Source organism: Rhinopithecus roxellana, chromosome 1 (genome assembly GCF_007565055.1).
Source record: "Rhinopithecus roxellana isolate Shanxi Qingling chromosome 1, ASM756505v1, whole genome shotgun sequence".
Lineage (NCBI taxonomy): Eukaryota > Metazoa > Chordata > Mammalia > Primates > Cercopithecidae > Rhinopithecus > Rhinopithecus roxellana.
This window is the reverse complement of record NC_044549.1, coordinates 206,170,401-206,183,783: the sequence shown is the minus strand read 5'-3', so window position 1 is coordinate 206,183,783 and position 13,383 is coordinate 206,170,401. Positions and strand designations below refer to the sequence as shown.

Here is a 13,383-nt window from a genome sequence, read left to right as displayed (position 1 = left end):
TCATTGCATGAAACTCTTTTGGGAATTGACTCCTAGGTATCACTTAGTTTTTTGGGAAATCTGTGCTTCCATTAGAGTATATAGCTTGAGAATATGACATTCTCTGAGACTCTATGACTGTGAAAAGTATTAACTTAGCAATAGTTCTGACATGATAAAAATTTACTCTCCATATATAGGTTAATTTTATCATCTTTATTCATTTATAAAAACGATGCTCCTCAGGTTTTTTAACTTTCTTTAAACAGTTAGGCGATTAGAGAAAAATGTTAAAGAGGTATTGGAAGATTTTGCTGAAGACAGTGAGAAGAAGATTAAATTGCTTACTGGTAAACGTGTTCAACTGGCGGAAGACCTCAGTAAGTAGTTCTTCCTGCCCTCTACCTTACTACCTTTCCACCTTTCCCATTTCCATTTGTTTGTTGATCCATTTAATCTCAAGCTTACAGAAAAGGTACAAAGAATTGGGCTGGGCGCGGTGGCTCACGCCTGTAATCCCAGCACTTTGGGAGGCCGAGACGGGCGGAAAACAAGGTCAGGAGATCGAGATCATCCTGGCTAACACGGTGAAACCCCATCTCTACTAAAAATACAAAAAAATTAGCCAGGTGTGGTGGTGGATGCCTGTAGTCCCAGCTACTCAGGAGGCTGAGGCAGGAGAATGGCATCAACCTGGGAGGCGGAGCTTGCAGTGAGTGGAGATCCTGCCTGGAAGTGCACTCCAGCCTGGAAGAAAGGGTGAGACTCTGTCTCAAAAAAAAAAAAAAAGTTTGTTACAATGAATTTTTTTCTTCTCCAAACTATTTGAGAGTAAGTTGCTGACCTTAAGTCCTATCACTTCCAAGTAGGTTCGTGTATAGCTCTTAGAAACCGATTTTCTCACAGCAACCAAACACTGATAAATTACAATATCTAATTCTCAGACCCCTTTCAAGTTTCACCCATTCTCCAGTATTATCCTTCCATATAACAAGATGTCCCAGGCTCAATACTGACCCAGCTTCCTTTTTATGAAGAACTGTGTTTAGAAATGGAGACCTAGACATTATATATGCTCACTGTTATTAGAATATCACTGTTCCCTGGTTTCTCAGTGGAAAGAGCTAGGAAATAAGTGTTGTGTATGTTTGTGTGTGTGCAGGTGAATATACACACACTGACATCTGTACTCCTAAATCATGTGTATATTTATATATTAAAACCTGAGTTGATACTGATGCTTCCCATTTTAACCCAGCTTACAGGATTTGTTCTAGTGTTCTCCCTTTCCTGATGGAAAATGGGCTTCTAGTATCCTTAATATATTTTCACATTTTGGTCCAGTCCTCCTATACATAACCAAACTTGAATGAAGATATGTCCTTTTCGATTGCAGAAATGTTCTTTTTCCCCAGCTTGGACTCTTAACACTACACACCAGGCCACTACATGGTCCACACCCAGCATTGACACTTCTTTTACCTTGTCTGGGCTCTGACATCTGTGCCAGGTTACTTTTCTTCATGGAGTCCTTTTTACTGAGCTCTGCTCTGACGCTTCGTGCCGGGTGCCTCCCCGTCTCATCCTTCCCACCTGCTAGCCCCTACCCGACCCCACAGATTCCCTCCTCACCTGAAGCCAGACCATGCCTTTGTGGAGATACCCTCTTTACCCTGCCTGTGCTTTGCCAGCCTGCACCAGGCCACCCTCCTGCACAGATACTCTCCTCATTACTGGACCAGGCTACCAACAGCCCTGTATGAATCCATCGTAACCCAGGTCAGGCATTAACACCTACAGTAGGCTACCGCGGCTTCCCCTTCCCACCCTCCTAGCTTGTCCCTACTAATAATCACTTTGTCACTGTTCAGGGGGATATTTGGTTCTTTCTTGTAGGTTCCTAGCTTTAAGATAGGATTGCCGCCGGGCACGGCGGCTCACGCCTGTAATCCCAGCACTTTGGGAGGCCGAGGCGGGCAGATCACGAGGTCAGGAGATTGAGACCATCCTGGCTAACACGGTGAAACCCCACCTCTACTAAAAATAAAAAAATTAGCCTGGCATGATGGCAGGCGCCTGTAGTCCCAGCTACTCGGGAGGCTGAGGCAGGAGAATGGCGCGAACCTGGGAAGCGGAGCGTGCAGTGAGCCGAAATTCCGCCACTGCGCTCCAGCCCGGGCTATGAAGGAGACTGTCTCAAACAAAAAAAAAGATAGGATTGCCTACTAAAATTTACTTAGATCTTTGAGAACTCAAGGGAATCAGTGAAACATTATTGTTATTAAATAAAAATAAAATACCTGTAGTTGGTTCCTCTGTTTGAGCCTGTCTTATTACAAGTTTCCCTTATTTCAGCTTCGTGTAACCAAGTATTTTTTTCTTTCAATTTTTTTCTTTCAATTTGCTGTCTTACTAGTTTTCTGATATCTAAAAGGAAAAAAAAGTAGATACTATTAAGAAATTAGAAGTTCTGCAAATTTAAAAGCAGTTTCTGCACTGAACTGTAGGATTACAATACAATCAATAGGAATATCCTGAAGAAACCAGGCCAGGGCTCTTCTGTTTTATACCCTGTGCCTGCGCAGTGTGCTCTCCCCTTGTCATCAGCCCTTGTGGCCTCATTCTCTCCCTCTAGTAATAATCTAAGGTCTGCAGTGCTTTCTCCTTTCCTTTTCTTTCTTCCTTTAAATATTCTTCTTTTGAAACATTTTAACTTTTATTTTCATTTTCTGTCACTTTTGGTTTTTTTCATGCCACCTTGGCAGTATAGTTAAGTTTGTGCTAACGTAGAAGATTAGTGCTCAAATCTGAATTGCCATTTACTGCTAGCTGTGTCATTCTCGGCAGGGAATCTCCCAGAGCTTTAGCTTCTTTATTTGTAAAATGACTTATAGTGGTTATTTCTCAGGATTGTTAGAATTACTTCAGCAAACATTTGCAAGTCCCTGGTTCATAATTGCATGCTAAATTAGCATTGTTACAGGAAGAGGTATGTCATTGTCACAGTGTATACAAATATATTTCTTATATGTCCCTCATGATATAATTATCAAGACAGTGAAACAATTCAATGAATTTTACCAGCGTAACACATTTTTAAGTGATTGAAAAATCGTAAGCATCTTTTCTTATGTTGTTAATAGAGGCTTTGCAACACCGTCACTCTCCGCTCCCAATTTGATTATTTAAAAAAAGTGGATTACTAACTCAGATAGGTACACGGTCAAGCCAAGTTTTATGTTCTACTGGTGGTTCTCCTGAGAAAGCAGTTATATAACTCCCTTGGAATGGTTTACTACTTTTGTACATATAAAATTGTGATGGTGTTAATGTACCAAATAATGTCCTTGGAAGCAAGAGTTTTGCCAGTGACTCAGCTCCATCAGTCACCCTCAAGGAGATGAGCCATGACTTTGTCCATTAGTTGGAAAAGAGTCTGCACAGTGCCTTTTCCTTATTGTTTATCTTTGGTCTGACACTTGGGAATATGGTTATGGATACTTCAGCCAGCCAGAAAGCTTTCAAAATTTAAGTTATTAACGTATTATAAGGATCAAAATTTCTAGTATAACCTGTTCAATTAAAACATAGTATGTTGATTAATTGGATTTGGAGAAAGGGAGGCAATCAAGTTTTTATTACAGTTTCAACGTGTTGAAAAATATTGTATAGATTGTTGAAATGTTGATGCATTCATATTTTTTTTGCCAGTTTTAAGCTGGTACGATTTTAAATCGTTTTCTCACTTTGGAGACTCACTGACCGCCCTTTTTTTATTTTTTATTTTTTTGAGATGGAGTGTCGCTGTGTCCCCCAGGCTAGAGTGCAGTGGCACAATCTCGGCTCACTGCAAGCTCTGCCTCCCGGGTTCAGGCCATTCTCCTGCCGTAGCCTCCCGAATAGCTGGGACTACAGGCGCCCGCCACCACGCCCAGCTAATTTTTTGTGTGTTTTAAGTAGAGACAGGGTTTCACCATGTTAGCCAGGATGGTCTCAATCTCCTGACCTTGTGATCTGCCTGCCTCGGCATCCCAAAGTTCTGGGATTACAGGCATGAGCCATTGTACCCGCCCCTGACTGCCCTTTAAGATGAGTACATAAGTAGGAGTAATACATTTGTCTTTCACATCCTGAAGGAGATATACTATGTTCACTATTGAAATGAAACCATAAAGCTAGAGTTAGGAAGACTGAAGAAATGAAAAAGGAGCTCACATGATTTTTGTCTCAGGAGAGGCTCTTCTAGGAAGGAGGCTCTTCGAGGATTCTTTGGAGATACGGTGGATTCCGTAGCTGGAACAGGGAAAGGACAAGATGAGCCTGTGGGTGTAGAAAGGAAGGGAGTGCTTGAAGGATGATGAGGCGATGTCAGCAGGTCACAGAAACCCTCTGAAGCAGGCTCCAGTTGGCCAGGCCGGGGATAGTTTGGGCCCCAAAATAATGACAGTAACAAATTTTAACTCACTGAATGAAATAGGAATCCATACATTAGTAATTATGTAAATAAGGGAATAAAACCAGTGATGCAAAAAGGGATGTATATGTCATCGCACAAAATACGTTCACAGAACATATGTACTAATTAAAAGAGGGAAAAGAGTGACTTTACAGTGGAGAGGCCTGGCAATCATCACTTGAAGCAAGTGGTCAGAGTTAATACTATCAGTAATGGTCAAATCAAAACCATACGCCATCCTCTAAAATGCAAGGAGACTCCTGCAGTACTTCTAGTATATTCTTACCAAAGATGTAGAACTTAAATTTGGTCATAGCAATACATGAGACAAACCGAAGTTAAAGCACAGTCTGCAAAATAACTGGCCTGCAGTCTTCAAATGCATAAAGATCATGAAAGACAAGGAAAGAGTGAAGAACTGCTCGAGTTGGAAGAGACTTAAAACTAAATGCAATGTGTGATCCTAGATTGGATCTTTTTGCTCTAAGGACGTTAATGGGCCAGTTAGTAAATTTGAAGGGGATCTGAGGGTTCCATTGTAGTAATATATCAGTGTTAATTTTTAAATTTTGATTGTTAAGTTGGGATTATTTAGGAAAATACCCTTATTCATAGCGAATACACAGTAGAATATTTGGGGATGATAACACATGATTACAACAAATGTTTCAGGAAAAATGTGTTCTTTGTAGTGGTCTTGCAACTTTTCTGTAAGTCTGAGATTGTTTTCGCATAAAAGGTTAAAGATTTAATTTTGTTTCTTTAACTGATAATGGATTAGGGTCATGTGAAAGTACTTTAGAGAAAACAAGACTTTGGAAAACATCATCTGTGAAGACGTTGAAAGACTGAGTTACCTCATGGATAGTTTAATAGGATATGCAGCTGATTTTTCCACCTTAATTTCTTGTTTGCCGTATCTACCCATACTTATAATTGTCTGGTCTTAAAATATGCCCATTAGGACTTTCATGAAATTCTTTTGATTTTTGTAGAAAGTTCAGTTTCAGAGGATTTTTTAAATAGATATTTAAGTTTGGTGTCAACTTAGATAAAATCTATTTGGATTCCCAGTATAAATTTTAGTAATGTGTCTATGTTCTATGTTTATTGAAATACACTACAACTTTAGAATACTTTCTTTAGAGACATGAAGATTGGTATGTTATGGCTCAATTCAAAGTTGTTCTTTCTATTATGATCTATTTTATGATTCATAAAATCTATCTTATGTTTGTCATAAGTGGAATTTGTTTTCTGCCCCATTCTACCTCAGAAACTAAGTATCTGGGCACCCGTAACAATTGGTAGTAGTGTTTGCTTTGCTACTAAGCCAAGTTTCACTAGTCCATTTTATTGTTCTATGAACATTGTATCCGCTGTTTACTAGGTTATTGTGAGGTTTTGGACCTTCATAGAAATTGCTTGGAACTGTTGTTCACTAAAGCCTGTTATACTTTTTATTCTCTGTGGATATAATCAGAGACTCATTGATATTGACACATTCAAGGGGCATTACTGATAGTTTAGATTGCTCTAAGACCTAAGGGGTCTTGGCCGGGCATGGTGGTACATGCCTGTAATCCCAGCACTGTGAGAGGCTGAGGCGAGTGGATCACCTGAGGTCAGGAGTTTGAAACCAGCCTGGCCAATATGGAGAAACCCCGTCTCTACTAAAAATACAAAAATTAGCTGGGCGTGGTGGCGGACGCCTGTAATTCCAGCTACTCTGAGGCTGAGACAGGGGAATCGCCTGAACCCGGGAGACGGAGGTTGCAATGAGCCGAGATCACACCATTGCACTCCAGCCTGGGTAACAGAGACTCCATCTCAAAAAAAAAAAAAAAAATCTAAAGAGTCTTTTGTCCTTATTTTACAATAAATTCCTTTTGATTTTGTATAAAAACTTGAAACTGTTTCTGAATGTAAAGTAACATTTGAATACTTTTCTTGTGCCAGATATTAGGTTAAATGCTTTATGTGAATTTTCATTTGATTCTCACAGCTTTTGAGTTAGGTAGTTATTTTTCTCATTTTACAGATGAAATGGAGGGTTAGAAACCCATAGGTAGTAGATGCTAAAGCTGAGATTTGGACTTGGGTCTTTTAACTTTTAACTACTGGGTCTATTAAAATAATTTGGGAGGGAGGAAAAAACTCAGGCCTTTGGAAAATATGATTACATAAAATTGTCCTTTATATTGAGAAGCTTCCATAGTTACCAGTGTCCTTCACAGGGTTGATCAGAAAGACGTACTTATTAGTGCTGATGATAATGGTGAATATAATCATTATTACCACAGGTACTTCTTATAATGTAAGCATCTTTGGCTTTTAAACTTTCAAATTGTATGAAAACTTTAATAGAACATCTGAGTAAATGAACAGTACAGTGTGCATGAAACCACTAAGCAAACTAAGGGAAGTTAATTTTCTTTATATGATTTGTTAACATATCTCTAGATATACTTTATCAGATTCCACCATGGGTAAGTAGTGCCTAAGTTGCCCCATATTTAGAGTTTTTCAATGAGGTTGTGTTCCTATGTAGAATCCTAAAGTTCAGCTATAATAGATATATTCATAAAGTCTATAGAATCTTTAATTGAGCATAATGGTGGCTGTTATTTTAAGTTGAGGCTTTTTGTTGAGCTGGATTGAAAGTGCAACTTATTAGAAGTTACAGTGTATTTCTTCCTGTTTCTTGTTCTTTCTGTGAGCAGAAGATGTACTTTAGTAGACCGAACACTTCAGAGCTGTATCTCATTTACCAATAAAATGTGGAAACAGTGGTAAATTCCTTCACTTGGGCTACCATTGTACAGGCCTATTTTAATGGTATAGTTTGCTATCCTTTATGTTAAAAGCAGTATAGCTTAAAGAGGCTGGTAAATTGGAATTTTCCAATATCCTCAGCTTTTTTTCCTCCTGCAGTTAATTTGCTCTGCCGACTCCCTACGCGAGGTGGCAACAGCTGGCCCTTTGACTGGAGCTTGGGGGGATTAGAGAGTAGGGATCGCAGCAGCGTGCTCGGCCTCTTGCCTCTGTTGACTGTTCTTTATTGTGTGATGCCTGAGCATCTCCCAGACAGCAAGCAATTGTTTCTCGAAACTTAAAGTTTGTTTCTCTTGGGAGTAGACAGTGCTGTTGGGGCTTATCTTTGTGTTTCTTCACTTTCCCAGTCTCCTCTTATCCTCCATCCTATGCTTCCTCTTGATAATTAGAGAGGAGCAAAGATACCACCTTTTTATTTAGGTCTGCATGAGATTCTAAAACTTGAAATATAGGCTATAGATGGAAGTTTCTTTTTTCAGTAAACCACCTCGGTAACAAATCATGTTTTAAATGAAAACTTTGTTCTTCATAATATCATTTAGTGAGAGAAAACAAATGCATTAGTGCATTTTTGAAATTATGGTACTAAAAGGGAGCAGCAGCAAGGTGACCTGATACTGCCATTTTAAAAGCTAAGATTAGAAATGTATCATAACTGCTTAAACCTAAAAAGGTCCTTTCACTGACTCCAAAATATAATTCTAATTTATAGGATAGTTATAAGAAATATCTATGCCATGTGGAAACTTGAATAAAAAGTAGTCAGAACATAGCTAAATAGAACCCTGAGGTAGGCAGAATGATTTTATTCTTCACATTTAGAAAAGAAAACGTCAGTTAACCCTGGAACTTAATTTCTACTAGTGATTTCACATTCCGACACTTCTCCCATACCTGCCGTACCCTTGAGTGTTGTTACGGATGAGAATATTGTCTGTGAAGTAGTATGAGATGGAAATTTTCCTAGGAAGATTATTGTACTCGGAATTTGGAACTGAAAATTGTAGAAAGGGGAAGTGATGTGTTTAAAACTGTTTGCGGAGGTGGGGCTCTGCCATGTGTATGTTGACAAAGCTGCACAGGTGATTCTTGCCATCTCCCATTACTGTCTACCCACCTGCCCCTGAGCTGGCACTCCAGAGAGTTCTTTCAGTGCATAGCAAGATAATTTCTCATGCTATTAATTGGGATAAAATTGACAATATATTTATTTGTAGAGTCTGAGAGACAATGTCACTTTGGAAATTTGGTGAGCAATTTGAACTGCATCTGCACTAGTGTGTTCTTTTTGTTTCTGTAGACTTAAAACCAAAGAAAGTAAACTTTAAAGGGACTTTAAAGGCATCTGCACTAGTGTGTTCTTTTTGTTTCTGTAGACTTAACCAAAGAAAATGAATTTTAAAGGAAGAGAGGGTGATACCAAGTTGTAGAATTCTAGATACATAGGTTCAGAGGAGATTTTCTTTTTTTTTAAGGAAAAAAAAAAAAAAAAAAACACCCAATCAAAAAGAATAGAGCAGGGTATCCCGGAGAGAACACATGAACTAATCATCCCGGCAGTATCGTTCATATCTCAGTACTGTTGCTCTGTTTCCTTGGCTCACAATACCATTTCATTTCTCCTGGCTTTTAACACATCTCGAGGCAACCTTTTCCCTTTCTTTTTATGCACTTCTCTCACTATGCCTCTTCTATGTCATCATCACTTCAATGTAACCCAGTATTTTTCTCCTACCTACTTATTTACCTTCCTTCAGTGACTAAAAACCTTGCTCAGATACTGCCAGTGTTGTTTAATTGAGCAGAATAGAGACTTCTCACTATAGGCAACTGTAAATCAATGAAAATAACCATTTAAAGAAGAAAAACATTTTCATGTCTATCATGGTTGATCCCTTCTGCCAAAGTGATTTGGTTCATTCATAAATTCCCCATACCTTATGTGTTGCATATTGTACTGTACATGTTTACTGAATGTTCGATTGTGATCTTATAATACAGACTGTTCATTAGCCCCCTTCTCTTGACTTAAAAAGTTGGGGAGAGCTAACTCTTTTCATCCTAAGGAAACTTTCTTCTACTCTGTCTTGCCAGGAAGTTACTGCTCTTTTCTCTTATAGAGCAGCTTGCATCTGTGACATTCACTCCTGTTGCTCCCACTCCTTCCATCTTGCAGTCTGACTTTCATCTATATCAAAACCACTTATTGATGGACCACCAATGATTTCCTAAAGCCAGTCTACCCAGTTCACCAGGAAACTTCAATAACTCTTTATGTTTATTAGGAATTTTTAAGTTTATTGGAATACATTCAAGTACTTTTTGGAATGATTATATGATATAGAAATGTGTATGTTTGAAAGACAGAAACATTGATTGTTTTTTTTTCCTCTTCACTACAGAATAAACAACATACTTGTTTTATGGTAGCAATACTTGAATTCTTTAAGGCATCTTTTCATAAATGTGGCAATTTTAAAAATCTGGCCTTCGTAAAATCATTTTTTTATAGTAAGACGATTAACACATTAAAGCAACCAGGGAAGATAGTGAAGAATTATTTTTACCTTGAGTCTGTATAAATGAAGTAGGCTCTGCTTTGTGTTGGAACAGAACAAACAAACAAACCTGAGTTGATACAAAGATAAAGTAATCCTCAGGGAAAGTCCTCTGTGTTCAGGAAGTAGTTATTTACACACGAAATTCCCCGTGACAACGCCTGAGTAGTGTGATTTCCAGGTTATTGATGAGAAAATCGAGACTCAAAATGGGTCTTTTAGAATGGAGTACATTTTTCATGGCCTAAGTCTGTCTTAAAGAGTCACCATTGAAGAATACTGATAAATTAGTACGAGAGTAAAAGAACATTTTCTTTTCTATAATATTGTACATGTTGCTGGTAATCAACATTTTACTAGCAAGTATGTTCTTTTGCCTTAAACTCAGGTTTTAACTGATTAAGAATAAAGACAAGAATGTTCTCTACAATAATGTATGGATTGAATTTGCCATTTATCATTTTAAAGTAGGTTTCATTTATATACTATTGTGAAAATACTCTTATGTATCCAAAAGGCCAATGCACAGATTTTTTTTCTTTTTCTTCTTTCTTGAGAAAGAGTGTCACTCGCTGCCCAGGCTAGAGTGCAGTGGTGTGATCATGGCTCACTGCAGCCTTGAACTCCTGGGCTCGAGTGATCTAATACCTTTAAAGTTGGGAATACACTTTATCTTAAGCGTTTTTATTTTAAAATTGTTATGTTTTTGCATATTCAATAGAAAAAGTAGAATGTAGTAATTGAAAACCTAATCACAAAACAATTCATTGGACTATGCAACATTATATAAAAAATAAAATTAAACAAGATATGAAATCTTAAGAGATTGGTGGATCGATGCATATGAAACTAGTAACCTCTGTCAAGCACAGTTCTCCAGGTAGTTGGAGAAATTAGTTAAATGTGAAGAGAATTTTAATTTTTCACTATTTTGTACATTTCTAAACTGTGTCTCCCACAGCCCTTCTCCCCCGGAGAGCACGATTCAGAATTACCTTTGAAATGTTGTAGTCTTAATTATCCTGTTCATGGAATGACGAAGCTATTACATGATGTGCTCTATCTTAAAAGTAACAGATATTTTCCCAAGTAACCTAGTGCTGGTGGTGATGCCAAGAGACATTTCATGGGACCACATGGTCGTTGCTTATCATGATACCATCCGCAGTGGTTGGGGGATTCACAGTGAATTCTCGTATCCTATAACTATGCATCATGGATCTGTCATCTGAAAATAAATCAAAATCTTTATTAAACTCAGTTTTCACACTTGTACCACCCATTTAAGATTCTTTCATTGTTACCTCCTGTGTACAGAATGTTTCATTTTAATTTCTCTTAGAACAGCTCACTCATCTATTCTCTAGTTTCAATATTCTGAGCAGTGGAAGTTTGCTGTTTTTTGGTAACTTCAGTTAGATCTCTTTTCTGGGCCAAGAATTAAAGCCTTTTTATCTTCAGTCTCTCCTTTTGTTGGCACTGCTTCATCGTCTGTGTCATATGTACAGATCTGTCTTTAGACTGGTCTTTACCAAAGTACACTACTGGAATTTGAGGTTTTTTTTTTTTTTTTTTAACATCCTTTTTATTATGACAGAGCTAGTGTTTATGCATTGTGGGAAATTAGAAACTATAAATGGCAAAATTTTAAAAAATAATTGCCACCACCCAGAGTTTAGCACTGTAGTTTAAGACAATTTTGAATGTGGTCCTAGGGACATAATTTCTGGACACATTTTTCATGAAGAGGTCTCAGGTTGGCTTCTTACACCCACACATCTTCAGCTCATTGTCATTGCCCCTATTTTTAATTTCTCATCGCTCAGTGGGCTAAATTTTTCTTCACTGTCTTCATATAAACTTATTTCAGAAATATTCATTAAGAGGAATGAGCAGCATTAGTAAAAATGAAACCTATGGTACTGGTTACTTTTATAGTTCAAGTATTCGGGAAGCCATATTGTAGCATAGCATGTACTGAAAATCACTGTCCTTTGAACAGTAATCCCATACGTGTATTTAGTACCTGGCCTTCCCGTATGTGCTTGTGTATTCATTATATCTCCTTTCTTTCTTCAAAGATGCTCAAGTCATTCTCATCTTAAAACTAGTGGGTTAAACCTTCCATGCACTCTAGTAGCTACTGTGAGCTCTAATCTCTGTTACAAAAGTTAGCTCTTTGAGTCTCACTTCTACTGAAACTGTTTTTTCCCAAGATTACTGAAAATTTAAGAGAAAATAATGACCCAGGCATGCATTCAGGACTAGAAAATACTTCCATGTACAGAAAACCAAACACCACATGTTCTCACTCATACGTGGGAATTGAACATTGAGAACACATGGACACAGAGAGGGGCACAACATACACCAGGGTGTGTTGGGGCGTGGGGGGTGAGGGGAGGGAACTTAGAGGACTTAGGTGCAGCAAACCATCATGGCACATGTATGCCTGTGTAACAAACCTGCACATTCTGCACATAGATCCTGCTTTTGTTTTGTTTTTGTTTTTTAAGAAGAAATAAAGGGAAAAAAAAAATTTCAAAACTTAAGAAAAAAAAAAAGAAAGAAAGAAAATACTTCCTTGTAACTGCATCAGTTTGGTACTTTGGAGTCCATATCCTACTTGAAACTCTAGGATCTGGCCCTCACGTTTATATAGTGCTTTACAGTTTACAAAACTTCTGCTTGTCCATGTGTGTCTTGTAAAGTCTTATGAGGCTTGTAAGGCATTATATGCCCATTGTTCAGATAGAGAAATTAACATTCATTGATGTAAATGGTTAAGCCAATTACATAAATATTTATGGCAAAACTGGGGCTAATCATATGTGTTACAGATAGGACTTTTAGAATTGTTTAGGTATTCTGTTCATCATTAGTCTTTGGGTTTGTGTTTGTGGTAACCATAGACAACCAAGTTCATATAATTTGGCTTCTTTTTTTATGTGATTTTTAATATGTGTTAAGGATCTATAACAATGAATTTGCCTCCTAAAGAGGTACATAATGTTTTCATTCCTCAAAAAAGATAATTCTAAGTTTATAAATCTATGTATACTCAGTGCCAGTTGAATTTTGTGATTGTTCTTTTCAATAGAAAAGAAATTGTGACTTAAAGGTGATTTTCTAATTTAATTTAATATGTGAAATTAGTTTAGAAGTTGTTTTTATTTTTCTGAGCCTGATTCTCACTCAGTTGTGATAAACAGCACCTCTGTAAAATAAACTCAGTGATAAACCAAGAACTTCGGAAATCAGCCTAACATGAATACCTGTTCTTCTTGTGCTAAGTTTCATAATACTTTATCCTAATACACCATTTTTTTAAGAGGTGGAACTTGTATTTTATTTTTGCTTTCACCTCACCTAATTCATAATTTTATTAAAACCTACAATTTTTAATTTCATTTTTTAATAAATTTTTAGTTTGGTTTGTAAATCAATTACATTCTCTGATCTTATACTTTTTTTTACTTTTAAAATTACAGTGATGAACTGACTGTTTAAGAATCATTCTCATGATTCATTCGTCTGTTTTGCCTCCTTTTTAAA

General features: G+C 37.4%; 1 protein-coding gene across 4 annotated transcripts in view; it reads left to right on the top strand.

Moving 5' to 3' along the window:
• OPA1 (OPA1 mitochondrial dynamin like GTPase) overlaps nt 1-13,383 on the top strand; it is a 101,838-nt gene that overhangs the window by 70,427 nt on the left and 18,028 nt on the right. For all 4 annotated transcript variants that reach the window (XM_010373004.2, XM_010373001.2, XM_010373002.2 and 1 more), the window contains one exon: nt 249-359. In XM_010373004.2, the coding sequence (XP_010371306.2) occupies nt 249-359 (111 nt within the window). The remainder of the gene's footprint in view (nt 1-248; nt 360-13,383) is intronic.